The 21,817-nt window shown below is 37.1% G+C and overlaps 1 protein-coding gene across 2 annotated transcripts in view; it reads left to right on the top strand.

Moving 5' to 3' along the window:
- Nucleotides 1–21,817, top strand: part of LOC150108495 (protection of telomeres protein 1-like) — a 492,786-nt gene that overhangs the window by 410,517 nt on the left and 60,452 nt on the right. For both annotated transcript variants that reach the window (XM_090415908.1, XM_090415909.1), the window contains exon 15: nucleotides 16,385–16,477. In XM_090415908.1, the coding sequence (XP_090272034.1) occupies nucleotides 16,385–16,477 (93 nt within the window). The remainder of the gene's footprint in view (nucleotides 1–16,384; nucleotides 16,478–21,817) is intronic.

Genomic DNA, 21,817 nt, shown 5'->3' with positions numbered 1-21,817 from the left:
AAAATATTTTGGGAAAATTTGGAGAAAAGAGCAAAGCTAATAATAATGGCAAATATCTGTTGGATTTCTGCTCAGGACATGGACTGGTTATTACTAACACCATGTTCCAACATAAAAATGTGCACAAATTCACATGGAGAGAAGAGGCTAGGAATAAGAAAAGTCTCATTGACTATGTTATTGTTGATAGTGATGTTTTCTCCCTGGTGCAGGACACCACAGTGTACAGAGGATTTGAAATTGGAAGCGATCACTATTTAGTCTTGAACAGGATAAAATTGAATTTCATATTGAAAAGAATAACATGTAAGAAAGTTTTAAAGCAAATAAAAGTTGAGCAGCTCTGAGATGTGAACTGTAGACTAAAATACAGAAAGATTATTGAAAAGAAAATGAAAGAGTTTGAGAACAGGAATCAAACCTTGGAGATTCAGTGGCAAACTCTGAAGAAAACATTGATTGATTCTGCCAGAGAGGCATGTGGTAAGGTTGTGTGCAAGGATAAAAAAATCAGAACTCCCTGGTGGACACAGGAAGTTAAAGAGGCAGTGCAGGAAAAGAAGAAAGCATATCAAAAGTTCCTGGCAAATAAGTCAGCTTTTACTCTTACAGAATACAGAGACAAATGTAAGAAAGCTAAACAGTGTGTAAAACTAGCTAAACAAAAGTCATTGGAGGACTTTGGCAAGAATATAAAAAATAAATATCAAGAAGGTGGCAAAATATTCTGGAGGTTGTTGAAGTAGCTTAGGAATGGAGGAAAGTGTGCTGTAAAAGGAGTTAGAAATGATAAAGGTGACATGAAAACTGTAGAAAAAGATATCCTTGAAGTATGGACTAATTACTTTGAAAAACTGCTAAATGAAACAAGCAGTGATGACAGCACAGTGATAAACAACACTGACCAGGCATGCAGTCAGGAATACATATCCATACTTGAAGTAGAAAAAGCCATCAAAGGCTTGAAATGTGGAAAGGCAGCAGGAGTAGATGATATTCGACCAGAAATGCTGAAGTATGGTGGTATAAAAGTCTTACAGTGGTTGCACTGCATAGTTCAGAAAGCCTGGACTGAGCGACGAATTCCCGATGACTGGAGTAGAGCTCTCATAGTACCCATATATAAAAAGGGAAATAAAACTGAATGTGAGAATTACAGAGGTATTTCCCTACTGAGTGTTCCTGGCAAGATCTATGCAAGTATACTTGAGAAATGGTTGAGAAGAATTGTGGAAGAAAAGCTTGGTGAAGAACAAGCTGGATTCAGGCCAAATAGAGGCTGTCGGGATCAGATCTTCACTTTACGACAAATAGTTGAGAAAGCATGGGAATATAACAAAGATCTGTATTTAAGGTTTTGTCAGTTTGGAAAAGTCATATGACAAGGTGCCAAGAGAGAAGCTATTCAATACGCTGCAGTTATATGGTGTCAATGGGACATTATATCAAGCAATACTTAGTCTTTATTTGAGTTGTAAGTCAGCAGTTAGAATTGAAGGAAGTACAGGAAGATGGTTTAATGTTAAATCTGGTGTGAGACAAGGATGTACATTATCCCCTCTGTTATTCATTATCAATATGGATCACATTATGAAGGAAAGGGGTATTAAACCTGATATCAAAATTGGAGATGTTAATGTCAGCTCTTTGCTTTATGCGGATGATGTTATACTTCTAAATAAATCCGCTACAAGTCTGCAAGATTCTCTGACTAAATTGAATAGCTGTTATAATAGATATGGTATGAAGGTGAGCAATAAAAAGACAAAGACAATGAAAATAGGCAGAATTATTGAAAATGTCATCTGTGTTGTGAATGGAGAACCTATAGAACATTTCAGTTACTTAGGCACGATTTTTACTGAAGATGGTAAATTAAATATAGAAATAGACAACAGAATCAGCAAATCTGGTATGTTGGGAAGTCAATTGAATAAATTCATATGGAATAAGAGAGAAATTAGTCGGAACACTAAATTAGCTGTATACAAGACAGTTTTCAAACCAGTTTTAACTTATGGAACTGAGAGCTGGATCAGAAGTAAAACACTTGACCAAAGACTAGAGACCACAGATATGAGAGTCCTGAGAAAGATTAGAGGCGTGAACAGATGGCATCAATGGCAATATCATATTAAAAATGAGGATATTAGGAAAGAACTTGACATTGTCAGCATCCAGGAATGCGTTAGCAGAGCTAATCTCAGGTGGTATGTCACTTAAATAGAATGGGAGAGGAAAGATTAGCAAAACAAGTGTTCTTTGCCATGTTGGCAGGTAAACGAACCAGAGGAAGACCAAGATATAGGTGGATTGATACGGTACAAAGTGCCTTAGATGATAGAAATATAAGATCTGATAATGTTGGAGTCTTGACAAGTAACAGACTGATTTGGAGGAAAATTGTAGATAGGAAGTTAGTAATGATGTAAATTTTTCATGTAGTACTGTCATATCCTGTACACCCCTTGAGGGTACATGGCAGGAATTTGATAATGATGATGTTGACAAGGACCAACGTTTCCTTTTTCATTGTGTCAGTTTCATTGTCTCTAAAGCCTCAAAAAATCCCTCCACTTCTATACCTTAGTAGAACGTTCTGTTGGACCATACGCACAAATAAGTTTCATTGTCCAGTTCTCCATTCTGATATTTGCCCACATCACTCCACTTGAAATTGCCTGCCATTCAAGAATATTAGCCTCATATTTAGTGTTGAATACTATGGATACTCCTCCTTCTTTTCCTTTTTGTCATCACCTAAGTATAACCTTTTGTATTTATTGCTCAGAAAAATCTCACCAGATTTTCATTTTTGTTTCAGTCACCCCTATTATATTGATCTGGTACTTATCCAGTTCAATTAGTTAGCTCCATTTCTTTGCCATTCAGGCTTCTTATGTTGATAGTACTGATCTCTGGTGTGTTTCAGGATTTATTCCCGTAGCTGATTTTTTGTTGTTTGTCGTGATTCTCTGGCGAAAACAACTGGGACCTTGTTTAACTAAGCAACTCCCCAGCTGGCATGAAATTCTGTCATGTTCCATCATTTTATATTTTGGTTTAGGCCAATTATTTCAGCTAAATCCCAAATTGCCAGCCCATCCTCATTTATTCAGTATCCAGGTAGATACCTAACAGGGTGCACCACGTGAGAAGGTGAATGGACATTAGGCTTAATGGATTTTTTACAACACTCCGAAATATAGGAAGTATTAAAACATAATTTAATACTTCCTATATTTCATTTCAGTCACTGAGACATCTTCAGGGATTACAAAAAAACTAATGTAAATAAACACAAATAACAAACAATACTTAGCCCAACCACGTGGGTGACACTAAAGCCCTAACTAGTTGAGCACCCTCTAAGGGCGGTTGTAGGTGGCCTGAAATGTAAGGTGGGACCTCTGGTGATAAGTGTTTCCCAATTCTTAGGAAGCTTAATTACAACCGTATTTATTAAGATTTGGTTGATTTCTGCTACAAACTGTCAAAACAACTGGCCAACTCTCTGACCCCCCCCCCCTCTCACTGGACTTTCCACATCCTATATAAAAAACTCGACCCATTTTAAAACCCTCATTGAAAATTTAACCTTAAATTACCTGAAAACCAATGCACACAGGCAGATACATTCACAAACTCTCCCACCATCCCGCTCAGCAATATGGCATTATTAAAACTCTTACCAAGAGAACCAACAATCTTTGTTCAGTTGTAAGAGCCGCCCTTACACCTGAACTTGACCACATGAACAACACTTTCCTCTTCAATGGCTACAGCGATCACAGTATCAAAAAAATAATCAATTCCGCCTTCATTCCCTGGTCGTCTCTTCAGAAAGAGTTTAGAAATGCCATCCCCATACCCTACATCCATGGTACATCTGAAAAAATAGCCAAGATTTTAAACAAGTACAACCTACACACAGCATTTGAGCCCCACTGCAAACTTCCTACCCTTATCCGTTTCTACAAAAGATCAGCTCCCTCCTCTCTCAGTGCCTGGAGTTTATAAAGTACCCTGTTCCTGTAAGCTGGCATACTTTCGACAGACAGGCAGATAAGCAACCATTCGCCTGGAGGAACACAAGTCATACATCTGCAACCACAACTATGGTCAGTCAGGCCTTCCTAACCATGTCTTGGATACAACCCATAGGATCTCATGGAAAAAAACCACCATGTTCCACCACAGCAGATTCAAAAAAGAGAGACTATTCTTAGAATCAGCAGCAGCTCTCAGAAATCCACCAAATCTTAATAAATACGGTTGCATTAAGCTTTCTAAGATTTGGGGCAGAGGTCCCATCTTCAACCTCCCTTAGAGGGCACTCCACCTAGTTAGGACTTTAGTGTCACCCACGTGGTTGGGCTTAGTATTGTTTGTTATTTGTGTTTATGTTACATTAGTTTTTTTGTAATCCCTGAAGATGTCTTAGTGACTGAGACGAAATATAGGAAGTATTAAATTCTGTTTTAATCCTTTCTGAGTGTTGTAAAAAATCCATTAAGCCTCCAACATGATGTCCTCACAGCACTTAAGCTTCTACACACAGATTGGACATTAGGTTAAAAGACCTGGTTGGTTCTCTGCATTCTTTTAAGGCTATGTGAAGTTCTCCTCTCAGTTATACAGCTTTGACCCTTAAGCACCCCTGATAAGTTGTTAGGAAGACAATATATGTTGAAGTGTCAAAGGTTTTTCCACTTATAGGTATAATTTCTGGGAAAATTCCCATGTTGCCTCTCTAAATAAACTATTATTTTTTTCTGGCTAAATATCCTACTTTCGTTTAGAAGTGTCCCTTTTTTTCAATGTCATTAGCCTTTTATTCAAATTTTAAGGCATTACTGATGTATTATAAAACTAATATACGAAGAATAATATAGGAGGAAAATTCAGACATAAATTTTTTTGCATGTTGTTGGCTGTCTCCTTATCCCAGCAATATGCATTCATCTGGTGTTAAGCAGTTAAACGAAGGGGGTTTGCGAAAAGTAGGGGGTAAAACAATGTGGGGGAATTATTTGAAAAAAACCCGTTTTTTTTTTTATGTATGATATTATTGTTATTAAGGATGGGGGTGCTTAAAGGTCAAAGATGTATAACTGTGAGGAGACCTTCACATAGCCTTTAAAGGAATGCGGAGAACCGACCAGGGCTTCTGACCTAATGTCCAATCCTCACCTTCTCGTGGTGCACCCTGTTAGGTATCTACTTGGATACTGAACAAACGAGGATGGGCTGGCAATTTGGGATTTAGCCGACCAAATTGTATTCTTATTGGTTAAACCAAAATAAAAAATGATGGTACAACATGACAAAATTTCATGCCGGCTGGGGCATCGCCTGGTTAAACAAGGGCCCCCGTTGTTTTCGCCAGGGAACCAGGGCGAACAGTGAAAAGTCAGATACTGGAACAAATCTGAAAACACACCCCAACTCAACATCACCAGAGATAAAGATCGGTACTATCAACACAAGAAGCCTGAATGGCAAAGAAATGGAGCTAGCTGAGGAATTAGATAAGTACCAGATCGACATAATAGGGGTGACTGAAACAAAAAAGATAAAAACTGGTGAGATCTTTCTGGCAATGACAATCAAGAAAAAGAAGGAGTTACCATAGTATTCAACACAAAAAACAAGGCTAATCTTCTTGAATGGCAGTCAGTCTCAAGTAGAGTAATGTGGGCAAATATGAGAATGGGGAACTGGACAATGAGACTTATTTGTGTCTATGGTCCCACAGAAGGTTCTACTAAGGTAGAAATGGAGGAATTTTTTGAGGCTTTAGAAAAAACAATTGACACAATGAAAAAGGAAAAGTTGGTCCTTGTTGGGGATCTAAATAGCTGAGTAGGAAATAATTGTCAGACATACAAAAATATTTTGGGAAAAGAGCAAAGCTAATAATAATGGCAAATATCTGTTGGATTTCTGCTCAGGACATGGACTGGTTATTACTAACACCATGTTTCAACATAAAAATGCACAAATTCACATGGAGAGAAGAGGCTAGGAATAAGAAAAGTCTCATTGACTATGTTATTGTTGATAGTGATGTTTTCTCCCTGGTGCAGGACACCAGAGTGTACAGAGGATTTCAAATTGAAAGTGGTCACTATTTAGTCTTGAGCAAGATAAAATTAAATTTCGTATTGAAAAGAATAACATGTAAGAAAGTTTTAAAGTGAATAAAAGTTGGGTAGCTCTCAGATGTGAACTGTAGACTAAAGTACACAAAGATTATGGAAGAAAAAATGAAAGAGTTTGAGAACAGGAATCAAACCTTGGAGATTCAGTGGCTAGCCCTGATTGATTCAGCTAGAGAGGCATGTGGTGAAGATGCCTGCAAGGATAAAAAAATTAGAACTCCATGGTGGACACAGGAAGTTAAAGAGGCAGTGAAGGAAAAGAAGAAAGCATACCAAAAGTTCCTGTCAAATAAGTCAGCTTGTGCTCTTAGAGAATATAGAGACAAATGCAAGAATGCTAAACACTGTGTAAAACTAGCTAAACAAAAGTCATGGGAGGACTTTGGCAAGAATATAGAAAATAAATATCAAGAAGTTGAAAGTTTATTTTTCACTTGGTCAGGCTATAATAATTTTAGTTTAATCCTTTATCCAAGTTTGCGCCTGAAAGTATCTTCAGGACTGGGGTAAAGTGGTACAACACCGAGCGACTCCTTGCAACGGTGGAGCAAGCTACCAACACTCCTATCTCAGTATCTCCCATAATGCAAAACACATCTCCTTGCAGATATGTATAATGTTATGCATTAAGGGAAGGGCCACTACCGAGACTAGTTTCGACCTTTATTGAGGTCTCTTCAGTGGGAACCAGGCCCAAGTGGAGATACCAAGGCAGAAGCATTAGCAAGGTCATCCCCCTCCTATAAGAGCTGCATAACATTATACATATCTGCAAGGAGATGTGTTTCGCATTAAGGGAGATACTGAGATAGGAGTGTTGGTATCTTGCTCCACCTTTGCAAGGAGTCGCCCGGTGTTGTACCACTTTACCCCAGTCATGAAGATACTTTCAGGCGCAAACTTTGTTTGCACACACTTGGATAAAGGATTAAACTAAAATTATTAAATATCAAGAAGGTGGCAAAATATTCTGGAGGTTGTTGAAGAAGCTTAGGAATGGAGGAAAGGGTGCTGTAAAAGGAGTTAGAGACAATAAAGGTGACATGAAAACGGGAGAAAAAGCTATCCTTGAAGTATGGAGTAATTACTTTGAAAAACTGCTAAATGAAACAAGCAGCACTGACAGCACAGTGGTAAAAAAACACTGACCAGGCATGCAGTCAGGAATATATATCCATACTTGAAGTAGAAAAAGCCATCAAAGGCTTGAAATGTGGAAAGGCAGCAGGAGTAGATGATATTCGACCAGAAATGCTGAAGTATGGTGGTATGAAAGTCTTACAGTGGCTGCACTGCATAGTTCAGAAAGCCTGGACAGAGGGACGAATTCCCGATGATTGGAGTAGAGCTCTCATAGTACCCATATATAAAAAGGGAAATAAAACTGAATGTGAGAATTACAGAGGTATTTCCCTACTGAGTGTTCCTGGCAAGATCTATGCAAGTATACTTGAAAAACAGTTGAGAAGAATTGTGGAAGAAAAGCTCGGTGAAGAACAAGCAGGATTCAAGCCAAATAGAGGCTGTCAGGATCAGATCTTCACTTTATGACAAATAGTCGAGAAAGCATGGGAATATAACAAAGATCTGTATTTAAGTTTTGTCGATTTGGAAAAGGCATATGACAAGGTGCTAGTGGGGCATTATATCAAGCAATACTTTGTAAGTCAGCAGTTAGAATTGAAGGAAGTATACAAAAAGATGGTTTAATGTTAAATCTGGTGTGAGACAAGGATGTACATTATCCCCTCTGTTATTCATTATCTATATGGATCACATTATGAAGGAAAGTGGTATTAAACTTGATATCAAAATTGGAGATGTTAATGTCAACTCTTTGCTTTATGCGGATGATGTTATACTTCTAAATAAATCTGCTACAAGTCTGCAAGATTCTCTGACTAAATTGAATAACTGTTGTAATAGATATGGTATGAAGGTCAGCAATAAAAAGACAAAGACAATGAAAATAGGTAGAATTGTTGAAAATGTCGACTGTGTTGTGAACAGGGAAACCTGTGAAACAAGTAAAACATTTCAGCTACTTATTCCGATTTTTAGGGAAGATGGTAAATTGAATATAGAAATAGACAACAGAATCAGCAAAGCTGGTATTGTGGGAAGTCAATTGAATAAATTCATATGGGATAAGAGAGAAATTAGTCGGAACACTAAATTAGCTGTATACACGACAGTGTACAAATTTGTTTTAACTTATGGATCTGAGATCTGGATAAGAAGTAAAACACTTGACCAAAGACTAGAGACCGCAGATATGAGAATCCTGAGAAAGATTAGAGGCATGAACAGATGGCATTAATGGCAACATCATATTAAAAACGAGGATATTAGGAAAGAACTTGACATTATCAGCATCCAGGAATGCGTTAGCAGAGCTAATCTCAGGTGGTATGGTCACTTAAACAGAATGGACGAGGAAAGATTAGCAATACAATTGTTCTCTGCCAGGTTGGCAGCAAAACGACCCAGAGGGAGACCAAGATATAGGTGGATTGATACGGTACAATGTGCCTTAGACGATAGAAATATAAGATCTGATAATTTTGGAGTCTTGACAAGTAACAGACCGATTTGGAGAAAATTGTAGATAGGAAGTTAGTAATGATGTAATTTTTTTCATGTAGTACTATCATATCCTGTACACCCCTTGAGGTTACATGGCAGGAATTTGATGATGACGATGATGAGAATGGGTAGAGAGTGCTTTTTTGATGGGGGGGGGGGTGAGAGAGAAAGAGCTGAAAATAGAAATAATTTTTTTGGAGAAGAAGAAGGATTGATGGTAAAAGGTCAGGTGTGGGAGTAACTGGGTGTGAGCCATTTCGACAGTGCTTCGTCTTCAGAACTAGTGGGAAGGAGGGGGGGTAAGTGGAGGCTATGTAATGTCGGCTTGGTGTTTCTGTCTTTGGTGTGGTCGTGTTATCTCCTATTCTCGGAGAAGGGTTGATGGATGTTTATTGAGTTTTCATCACATTTTATGGCTATCGTTTCCGATATTCTAAGCATTGTTTCATAATCTTGTATGTCTAATATTATGCCTTGTTGATTTGCAGGGTGTGGATTTGTTCACGGGCATGTACTGCTAATATATGAAGAATAATATAGGAGCAAAATTCGGACATGCCTTGTTTTGGATGTTGTGGGTTGTCTCCTTATCCCAGTGATATGCATTCATCTGCTGTTAAAGGAAGTGGGTTTGCAAAAAGTGGGGGGTAAAGCAAAAGCAGAAATAGAAGTCCACACCCTTGAACAGAAACATAGCCTTAGTGCTAGAAGATACAAAGCTTGTGTTATTCTTGGTCTTCATCCTTTTGTATTTTCATCTCAGAAGCTTTGAAGTCATTGAAGTTCACTTGTATTTCTTGAATTGATCTTTCCCTTTTTATCATTCAGTATAGGGGATTTATTCTTTTCAATAACCTCTTGGCATCCACAACAACTCCAGTGTATTTCTTATAGTTGCTATCTCAACTATGAGAAATATGAATAACAACTATGAATCCATCTCAAGGTGGAATCAACTTGCTTTGCAAAATATCTCCTATCAGGTTTTTGAAAATCCTATCCAGGTTTTGCAGCACACTTGGTAATAGGAATATAAATTCTTATTATGTAGATCAGGGCTGTCCAAAGCACTTCCCGTGGACCGCGGTGCAATTTTGTGTGGCCCGCCTGTGGGTTTTGATTTTCACGAGCAAAAAAATAAAACAACAATTTTTTTGAATCGAATGCATATTAGATATTTTAATTCTATCACTAATTGATAATCTCGATGTTGATAATTTTATTTAGTGTTTTTACATCACTATATACCCAGATGTTTTTCAAATATTAGATGTGTCAAAGACGTTCTTACACTGTTTTGTTCCAATGTGCATGCTCTGGGCGCTCATGGGGAACGTGAGCATGCGATTAGTGCAATTAGTATTGTTCATTTGTTCAGCTTTTGGGGTTATGTCGCTGCTACTCACCAAATTACCAGGTACGAGTTGTGATGTGGCCCTCGGATATTTTTTTATGCTACCCTCGGATTACCTAAGGTTGAATAGCCCTGATGTAGATGATGGGAAGCCATTAGGTACTTTTCTTCTGATATGGAATTGTGTGTGATGTCTGTTCAAAAGTGGTAAAACAAAAATCAGGATTGTATCCTCTTTTCCAATATTTTTAACGTCAAAAACTAAATATATATTCTCTTTATGGAGACATGCTAGTTAACTACATGTCTCCATAAGGATCATCATCTTGGTATCCCCCTAAAGAATGATGGTTGAGGAAGAACAGGATTTTGCCAGATTGCACTGGAAGGTTTATATACATTTGTGACAGATGATTCTCAACTCGAGAATCAAAAAGAGGGATTTTTCCCTGTGGAAAGAAGTTGAATAGCATCATCTGTATGAGTCTCTTGCAGCACAAGAACATCGATTTGTGGTCATTTAAAATTCATATGAGGAAGCCCTATTTGGATCCGGAAATGCTTTCTCTGTTGATTTGACACATCTTCATGATTAGGTATTCATTCTAGATGTTAGTCTTCAAGAGCACTCTTTTCTCTTTTATAATGTGGCCTATGACCATAAGTGAAGGAAATAACACCATCATTGTTGCATACTATTTTGCATTATACAGAGTGCATATGAGGAGGCAGTCTGCTTTATGCCCTGTAGAATCCATTGATCTGTGTTGACATAGTCAACAACCTTTCACTGTCCCCCCCCCCCATCTAATGCAGAAACAAATTAGGATAATGTGAGTTACTCCATTTTGAACTCATTCTACGTTTGTCTCCTTCCAGATGTACCTCTGAAAATGCCTTGGTGAACAAGGTGAAATATCAGTTAATAAATTAATGGAAAGATATTTACTTATTATCCCTAGATTCCTGTTTCTTCTTTGAAGCAAAAAAAAAAAAATAGAGAGTGATAATTGGCATCTTAGTATCCATACCAGGTTAGGAAACTGAGATGGATACTAAAATGTTCTGACTGAAGCTCTGTAGGTGTGCTGATGTTATAAAGAAAATTCACTATTACAAACTTTCCATACAGCAAACTATTTCTGTAGTCCCTACAGGTTTGTCATAATGAACACATAATGCCAAAATTCCATCCATAAAAGATTGTAAAGTTATTGTATATTTAATAGTATGGGTGGGCTAATTGTTAGATAATCCAATTGTCCTGCTCCAAAACCAAAGCTCCAACTTTTTTAAAGTACTTGAGGCCTACAATAACTTATGCAACATTTAAACACATTTACAAAGAGCTGTCATAGCAAACTGTGATATGATTGTTTTAAATGCTGATTCAAATCCACAGCCTGTTGTTCTAGAGCAGAAAGACTGTCCATTCATCTTACCAGGCCAACATGTGTCCTAACACCTAATTTCATTCAGATTCACAATTTAATGAATTCCACTGTACTATACTGTATGAAATACTGTTATCATTTTTATCTGAAAAAAAAAAATGTATTTATGTCAATGTTCAGTAGAAAAAACACCTCTAGAGATACTAATTACTAACTTAATTTATTTAGCTAATACATTATTACACCAATGTTTTCTCCTTATCACCGAGGCACAAAAAAAAATACACTAAGCATGGTCTTAAAATGATTTTCTCCCAGATTTTGGATAAAGCAAGGTAGCCAAATTTGTTAAGATTGGGTGAATGCTGTAATGTTGTGGCATATTTTAGAAATAGCCTCTCATATTTATATCTGCTTCTATGTATAAGGAAGATGGTTGCGGGTGACTTGGTTGGTGAGGGAGCTAAAGTGAGGCATGAACAGCAGTTAGCTAATGAAGCCAAAAAGAATCCTAAGGAGTTCTTTCAATACGTAGCCAGCAAAAGAAAGAATGATTATGGAAGGATGACATTGATTGGAGAAAATGCTATGTAAAGTGTTGCAGAATGTTTGGTGGAGATACTTAATGAGTAGCTCATAAAGGTCTCTCAATCTTGTGAATGTGACTTCATGGAGAGATTGAGAGCAGTTAATGATGGGGAGGAGAGACTGACTGAGTGAGCAAGAGGTGTATGGGGAGTTGAGCAAACTAGATGTTAATACGACTGTGGGGCTTGATAATATATCATCACGTATTCTGAAGGAATGTACCAGGGTGTTGACACCTGCCTTGACATATGTTTTTAATACGAGTCTTGCACTAAGTCAAGTTCCTAAGGAGGGCAAGATTGTGCCACTTCATAAAGGGGGTGAGAGAACTCAGCATCAAACTATAGGCCTATCTGTGTGTCGGGTGTTGTGGTTAAGTTGTTGGAGAAGCTTGTGAGAACTAGGATCCAGAATTGGGTTGACAACAATGATATTATCTTTGATGGACAGCATGGATTTGCTAAAGAGAGGTCATGTTTTAGTAATCTACTTACTTATTACGATAAAGTGATTGCTTCCTTGGACAGAGGAGAAGGATACACAGTAATATACTTGGATTTTGCAAAGGCTTTTAATAGATTACCTCATGATAAGTTGACAGTCAAACTAGAGCAGATGGGGTTGGATATTAGATTAGTGCATTGGATTGGAGACTGGCTGTCTGATAGGTATCAACAAATTGTGTATGGGGGGAGTGATATCCAGGAAAAGGAATGTCACTAGTGGAGTGCCTCAGGGATCTGTTTTAGGGCCATTACTGTTTTAACTTGTATATTAATGATATTGGTGAAGATTTGGATGGAGATATGCAGTTGTTTGCAGATGATGCAAAGTTGGGATGAACCATGATGAGTAGAGAAGATGTTGTGGCCTTACAAGAAGACCTGAATAAATTGAGTGATTGGGCACAGAAATGGGGATGTGAGTTCAATGTTGCAAAATGTAAGGTTTTAAATTTTGGAAAACAAAGATGGGATGCAGAATTTATGCTTGGTGAGGATATATTGTTGGAGGTGGAGGAAATAAGAGATCTGGGGGTGATAGTAGATAAGGATTTGAAATGTAGGGGGACACATAGCCAAAAATTTTGAAGACAACACAAAGGCTTCTGGGAATGATGCAGAGGTCACTGACTTGTAGAAGTAGGAAGATTCTTGTTCCATTGTATAAAGCTTTGATTAGGCCATACTAAGTATGCCCAGATTTGGTCACCTGATTTTCAGAAGGATGAAGAGATGTTGGAAAGGGGTCCAAAGGCGACTGACTAAGGTAGTTTCTAACCTCTGGAATGTCGAGTATGAGGAAAGATTGAAAAGATGTAATTTACAAAGTCTGGTGTACAGGAGGAAGAGGGGAGATATGATAGAGACCTACAAGTTAGTAAGGGGTTGTTATACAATCAATGCTGGAGAAGTTCTACAGAAAATAGTGGCAAATCGGGGGAGAACCAGAGGTCATCCCTGGAAACTGTATAAAGAGGGTGTGAGAAGCAGGTTTTTTTCGTGCAGAGTTGTAAATGATTGGAATGCCTTGCCTAAGAGTGTGGTGTCTGCAAGGAGTTTGAGTGTGTTTAAGACACGGTATGATGAGCTGTGTGTGTGTGATAAAAGGACCTCCCAGATGAGTCTTTGACTCCATGAGGTCTTGGGATAATAATAAGATAATAAGATTTTTTCCTATTGGATCCAGTAATCCATATCTGGCATGGTGTGCTACTCGATAGATATGATTTCTCTGTTCATCCAGAGACAGATATTGGCTATTCTTCCTGTTTGTCCAAAGTAAGGTAGTTTGCAGGAGCAAGGGATGCTTGTAGATTGTAGGGTAGTCTAGATCAGTAGTGTCCATAATGTTGATCACATAAAGATTGTTAGTCAATCGCTAAGAATGTATTCCTCTTATTACAGCAGTTATTAACAATGCTTAAGAAATGCTCTGAGTAATTACCAGCAATGTTCTCTATACTCCAGGAAGTTCAAAATAATAGTTTTTTTTTTTAATGTGTATTATTATTATTATTATTATTACATGCCACCCTCCAAGGAGTCAGACTCATCGAGGGAGGGCACCTACTTCTACAACGCTGTCTCTCCCACTTAATCCACCAACCATACTAACTGCCACTTCATCATCAGAATGCATGCATGAATTACATGCATGCTCAAGTTAGTTTGTCTGTATGCAGGATGAAAAACCTTAGTTTCCAGGAGAAAAAAACCCTGCTACCTCTGTATGATGTATGAGATCGACTAACTCACCTTCAACAGAAAAGGCCAATATAAAGCTTTCTCTTGTCACAACGAGACTTGAACTCAGGCCTTTTCCAATCAAAGGGTGCAACGTATGAATGGTAATGATCTTCTGGAGTGTTTCCAGATTTTTTTGGGGGGGGGGAAGCATAGTAGAAAGCTCTGTTGATTTTGTGAAGGAGAAAGCCCTGAATTAATAAAGTGTCCCATTTGTGATTAATTTGTGTGGAGAGACTAGTGTGATCAGAGCAAATGATTCTAGCTCAATTTGCTAAGGTTTTGATAACACCTTATTAATAGCTGGGGGGAGGCATGATACATGTACCTTCCAGTGTGACTAGGTTTTCTATACATAGTTAAAGATGAGGATCCATTGGGTAGCCAGACAACCAGATTGTCAAGGAAGGGTAGAAAATTGTTTTCCTTTTCATTGGAGAAACTGATCCTCAGGTTGTTGGCTGTTGGGGGTGTGCTAAAAACATATCCAACATATCCCAGCTATGTAGCCAAATAGTGAATGATATGTTCTCCATAGCTGGAGAACACATCACTCACATAGCATAGCTACATTTTGGGTTTGAGAGGAGCAGCATACAGAAAGTTCTAATAAACACTTAGAACAAAAACGATATTAAAGCAACTGATATAACCACAAGAAAGAACATACTAGTAGCAGAGCTATGATGGTAACTTATGTTCTTATATCTTCATATGTTCTTTCTTTCTTGTGGTTATATCAGTTGCTTTAATATCATTTTTGTTCTAGGTGTTTATCAAAACTTTCCAACCCCCCCCCTCATATATGATGTCACTTTGGTGATGTCAAGATGCTTTGATAGACTTATGAGAGAGAGCTCATGGACTACTTCACAGGAAATGGCTAAGAGCATTAATAGCTTCTTTCTTGAGTAAAAGGATTGACAGGCAAATGGTAAGTTTTCTTGATTATTGAATTTTTGGATATGGTGGATCTTCACTTTTTTAAAATTCTTTTTGTGCTGAAATGTTGAAGACATTCAAGAGAATCGTCCAGAGCTTGTCATTCGTGTTGAACAGCTCTTCCTGTAGTGTTTGAATGGTGTCCTTTGTGCTGGCCAACATGATGCATGTTGATTCAGTTTCCACTAGTAAAAGAGCAAAGCTATTATGACCATAAATACAGAGAGCTTTTTGGAGAATTTTGGTGTGAATTTAACACAAATAGGAAAAAGCTCTCTGTATCTGTGGTCATAATAGCTTTGTTCTTTTACCAGAAAAACCTGATGTTGCATCATTTTGGCCAGCACAAAGGACACCATCCTACAGAAAGAGCTGCTCAACAGTAATGTCCATGACAGCATTTGAGGAATACTGAGATTACACTTTCCAAAGCAGCATGCTTTGCATACTGTATCACCTCCATGTAAGATTTATGTTTTGTCCTTCTCAAACCCACAATGTGGCCATGCTATATGGACATTGTGTTCTCCATTTAACCACATGGCTAGGATATGTTGGAAATGACATTTTAGCACATGTCAGCAGCTATCACCTGATGATCTAGTTCACTGTTGAAAAGGAAAGCAGTAACTCTGTGACAATAAGAGTATAAAACAATCAGCTCATGTAATGTATGTGTACGATACATGCATCTGACAGTTGGAGGATTTTGGGCATATCGACAGTGTAATACATGAGTGTTGTGTTAACTATTCTGATAATTACTGTTTTTAAAAATTGATACAAGCCATAAATGTTATGTATTCCAAATGATTAATTCAGTCAAGTATTGATCAGTTAAGTACACATGACTCCTAAACTCATTTAAAGTCTTTAAATGAGTTATGTAGAGACTTTAAATATAGTCTCTACATACATCTTTTAAAAAAGATGTACATAGAGAATTTCATTTTACATTTTATGCACTTATTAAACAAACATGACTGATAGTTTTCTTAAAATGCTCATTTAGTTTTCAAAGCTTGATGATTTACAGTTTGTGTCTCCTTTAAATTATATCATTGTGCTATGCAGTTTCATATTTTGGTCTTTATTGCTATTTTTGTGTAGAATATTCTGAACTGCAAGAGTCTAGGCTTTCTCAGGTAACTCAGAATATGAACATATCAAGAAGGTGGTGGAAATCAATTAATACAGTGTCAGGTAAAATAAATCTTTTACATAAAACAGTAAATTAAAGGAATACTCATTAGAATACTTTTATTCATATTAAATAGAAATATATGTAAATGACATATATTGTAAATGACACCAAAGATATTTTGGTGTCATTTACAAGATTAGCATTATTACAAGATTATTATTTAATTTGTAATTCAGCAGTTAGGTTTGATATTAAACAGTGGCGGTCTGTGAAAATTTTAAGTGGGGATGCTGCATATACAAAATAAAAAATAAATGATTATTTTTTTCCTAATCAGTAACCAATTTATTAATGAATAAATTTACATTTTAAAAAATTGCTTTATTAAAAATATTTCACCCTCACCACGAACATACATCAATAATAAAAGTTTCGTATCTCACAGAAATAATGCATGCAAGCATACAATAGTGACACTGCTCAGAGAGCAGTGTCGGATTCACTTGTTACGTACAGTGATTCACAAGTGCAAACGAATATTGGCAAGTCTAGCTGCAATTGGCTGAACACGATAATTCCGACACTGCGTTAGATCACAGTGCATTTGTTTCGTGTAACGGTAATTGAAAAAATATAATTCTTTTCATATTTTCAACAGTGATACTCGTCATAATTCAGCCTTGTATCTATAATAAATAAATATTTATATGTTATTTTAACAAAATAAGATTTACCAAAAATATTTCACCCTCACCATGAACACGCACCAGTAATAAAAGTTTCATATTTCACAGAAATAACGCACGCAAGCATACAATTTATCTGTAATGACACTGCTCAGAGAGCGGTGTCAGATTCACTTGTTACGTACAGTGACAAGTGCAAATGAATATCGGTGAGTCTAGCTGCAATTTGCTGAACGTATATGCTGAACGTATGTTTTGAAAGCCATAGGCATTCAAAACATCAACTCTGGAGAAGCACACACATTATATCCACTTACAATGATTGGATCCTCTTGTGGAAAATTTCATGAACTTTGCACCAAAACAGATTAAGCAAACCTTGATGCAGCCTCCATCCAAGAACATTAGTGGAGAATAAATTTCAAATGGAATGAAGTCGCATCAAATTGCAAAAAAATGGACTTGTAATGGAGGAATCTGAATCCTGGTCAACAAAAGAATCTATAGTTACATCTCATCTATCTCCAAAGTCACTGTCAGAATAATAGCCATAACTTTAAACTCAGACCCAAAAGCAACAATAAATTGCACTTGTGCACCCATTGAGACTCATCATCAAATTCCTGATATGTACCCCCCTCAAGGGGTGTACAGGATATGATAGTACTACATGAAAAATTTACATCATTACTAACTTCCTATCTACAATTTTCCTCCAAATCAGTCTGTTACTTGTCAAGACTCCAACATTATCAGATCTTATATTTCTATCATCTAAGGCACTTTGTACTGTATCAATCCACCTATATCTTGGTCTTCCTCTGGGTGTTTTCCTGCCAACCTGGCAGAGAACACTTGTTTTGCTAATCTTTCCTCGTCCATTCTGTTTAAGTAACCATACCACCTGAGATCAGCTCTGCTAACACGCTCCTGGATGCTGACAATGTCAAGTTCTTTCCTGATATCCTCGTTTTTAATATGATATTGCCATTGATGCCATCTGTTCATGCCTGTAATCTTTCTCAGGACTCTCATATCTGCAGACTTTAGTGTTCTGACTAATTTCTCTCTTATTCCATATGAAATTATTCAATTGACTTCCTACCATACCTGCTTTGTTGATTCTGTTGTCTATTTCCATATTTAATGTACCATCTTCAGTAAAATTCGTGCCTAAGTAGCTGAAATGTTTTACTTGTTCCACAGGTTCCCCGTTCACAACAGAGTTGACATTTTCAACAATTCTACCTATTTTCATTGTCTTTGTCTTTTTAATGCTGACCTTCATACCATATCTATTCCAACAGTTATTCAATTTAGTCAGGGAATCTTGCAAACTTGTAGCAGATTTATTTATTAGTATAACATCATCGGCATAAAGCAAAGAGCTGACATTAACATCTCTAATTCTGATATCATGTTTAATACCACTTTCCTTCATAATGTGATCCATATAGATAATGAATAACAGAGGCGGATAACCTACGTTCTTGTCATACACCAGATTGAACATTAAACCATCTTCCTGTACTTCCTTCAATTCTAACTGCTGACTTACAACTCAAATAAAGACTAAGTATTGCTTGATATAATGCCCCATTAACACCATATAACTGTAGCGTATTGAATAGCTTCTCTCTTGGCACCTTGTCATATGCCTTTTCCAAATTGACAAAACATAAATACAGATCTTTGTTATATTCCCATAATTTCTCCACTATTTGTCGTAAAGTGAAGATTTGATCCTTACAGCCTTTATTTGACCTGAATCCAGCTTGTTCTTCACCAAGCTTTTCTTCCACAATTCTTCTCAACCGTTTCTCAAGTATACTTGCATAAATCTTACCAGGAACACTCAGTAGGGAAATACCTCTGTAATTCTTCATACTTCAGCATTTCTGCTCGAATATCATCTACTCCTGCTGCCTTTCCACATTTCAAGCCTTTGATGGCTTTTTCTACTTCAAGTATGGATATGTATTCCTGACTGCATGCCTGGTCAGTGTTTTTTACCACTGTGCTGTCATCACTGCTTGTTTCATTTAGCAATTTTTCAAAGTAATTACTCCATACTTCAAGGATATCTTTTTCTCCTGTTTTCATATCACCTTTATCATCTCTAACTCCTTTTACAGCACTCTTTTCTCCATTCCTAAGCTTCTTCAACAACCTCCAGAATATTTTGCCACCTTCTTGACATTTATTTTCTATATTCTTACCAAAGTCCTCCCATTACTTTTGTTTAGCTAGATTTACACAGTGTTTAGCTTTCTTACATTTGTCTCTGTATTCTCTAAGAGCAAAAGCTGACTTATTTGCCAGGAACTTTTGATATGCTTTCTTCTTTTCCTTCACTGCCTCTTTAACTTCCTGTGTCTATCATGGAGTTCTGATTTTTCTATCCTTGCAGACAACCTCACCACATGCCTCTCTGGCTGAATCAATCAGGGTTTTCTTCAAGGCCTGTCACTGAATCTCCAAAGTTTGGTTCGTGTTCTCAAACTCTTTCATTTTTTTTTCAATAATCTTTGTATATTTTAGTCTACAGTTCACATCCGAGAGCTGCTCAACTTTTATTCGCTTTAAAACTTTCTTACATGTTATTCTTTTCAATTGAGACTGTAGATGAAAACTTCAAGAATGCTTTCTACAATCAACTCAGACTCTCTCTCTCTCTCTCTCTACACTGTCCCAACACAGTATCTCTACATCATAAGTGGAGAGTTTAATGCGCAAATAGAATTGTCTGTTTCACAAATTACAAAAAATATAGGACCTTTCATGTGCCACAATGCAATAAATGAAAATAGATATCTTCTAGCTGAACTATTTAATACTCATAACCTTGTCAACCCACAGGGCAAATTTCCACACAAATCCCCCCAAAAAATGGACCTTGGAACATCCAAATGGAACAAGATCACAGATTGATTATTTTGTAATCAATGTAAAGTTGGTGAGATCAGCTCAGAATTGCAGAGCTTACAACAGTTTAGAGCTAAACTTCGATCACAGAATAAAGTCCACACAAAACTTCGTTACAGTGCTTTTAAACCTAAAACAAGAATAATCAATAAATATCACTAGAATGACCTAACTCTTCCTACATACAAATTCAGCATAAAGAAGGACTATAAAACAAGCTAATAGAAATTGAAAATTTATTTTTCACTTGGTTAGACTATAATAAATTTAGTTTAATCCTTTATCCAAGTGTGAGCAAACAAAGTTTGCACCTGAAAATATCATCAGGACTGGGGTAAGGTAGTACAACACTGGGCAACTCGCATCAAAGGTGGAGCAAGCTGACATCACTCCTATCTCGGTATCTTACATAATGCAAAACACATTTCCTTACGGATATGTATAATGTTATGAATTAAGGGAAGGGCCACTACCCAGACTAGTTTCGACCTTTATTGAGGTCTCTTCAGTGGGAGCCAGGCGCTGAGGTGGAGATACCAAGCAGAAGCAATGGCAGGTCATCTTTACCAATAGGAGCTACCAAACAGTGTGCCACCTTTTTATTAAATTACTCTCACTGAAGAGACCTCAATAAAGGTCGAAACTAGTCTTGGTAGTGGCCCTTCCCTTAATGCATAACATTATACATATCTGTAAGGAGATGTGTTTTGCATTATGGGAGATACTGAGATAGATGTGATGTCAGCTTGCTCCACCTTTGCTGCGAGTTGCTTGGTGTTGGTACTACCTTACCCCAGTCCTGAATATATTTTCAGGCACAAACTTTGTTTGCTCACACTTGGATAAAGGATTAAACTAAATTTATTATAGTCTAACCAAGTGAAAAATAAACTTTCAACATCTTTCTCTAATCCGAGTAATTTAATAAAAAAGGTGGCACTCTTATAGGTAAAGATGACCTGCCATTGCTTCTGCCAGGTATCTCCACCTCTGGGACCTGGCTCTCGCTGAAGAGACCTCAATAAAGGTCGAAACTAGTCTGGGTAGTAGCCTTTCCCTTAATGCATAACATTATTCATATCTGTAAGGAGATGTGTTTTGCATTATGGGAGATACTGAGATAGAAGTGATGTCAGCATGCTCCACCTTTGCTGCTAGTTGCCCGGTATTGTACTACCTTGCCCCAGTCCTGAAGATATTTTCAGGTGCAAACTTTGTTTGCTCACACTTGAATAAAGGATTAAACTAAATTTATTAAACTAATAGAAGGCCAAATGCCTGAAAAACCATATCAGATCTTCATTCATATTTCATAATCCATCTATGTTTGGGTAACACAAACCACTGAAGAATTGATGAAGCTACATGGTGACATTAAGCAGTAGTACAGCAGAGGATGCATAATCTATATATCGTTAAAAGAACCGAATGATCAAGTATATATGGCCTTCTGAAATGAGAAAGAAAATTGTAACCAGAGAAATGTACCAGGTAGCAAATTCCTTATGAACCAAAGAAAGGAAGTCCAAAAGACTAAAAATAAAAAGCCAAAAATAGCAAAATGACTGAAGTCAAAAATGAAAAACTCTTTAGTGTGTAAGAACTACTTTGAAAAAATGTGGAATAATTCATCAGCGATTTCCAATGCAAGAATTTCAAACTGCACTAAAAACTCCAAAAGAATAAGAGATCACCTGCATTTTGATATAAGCAGAGACTGTTAAATATCGGTAATGCAGCTCTGGCTACATCCACCATTCCATCACAATGGAGAGAAAGCCTAATGAT

This window comes from Typopeltis vanoorti, chromosome 3, assembly GCF_054136105.1.
Source record: "Typopeltis vanoorti isolate ZY-2024b chromosome 3, IOZ_Tvanoo_1.0, whole genome shotgun sequence".
Classification (NCBI taxonomy): domain Eukaryota; kingdom Metazoa; phylum Arthropoda; class Arachnida; order Uropygi; family Thelyphonidae; genus Typopeltis; species Typopeltis vanoorti.
Note: the sequence above shows the minus strand (reverse complement) of the source record. Positions and strands in the feature narration are given on the sequence as shown.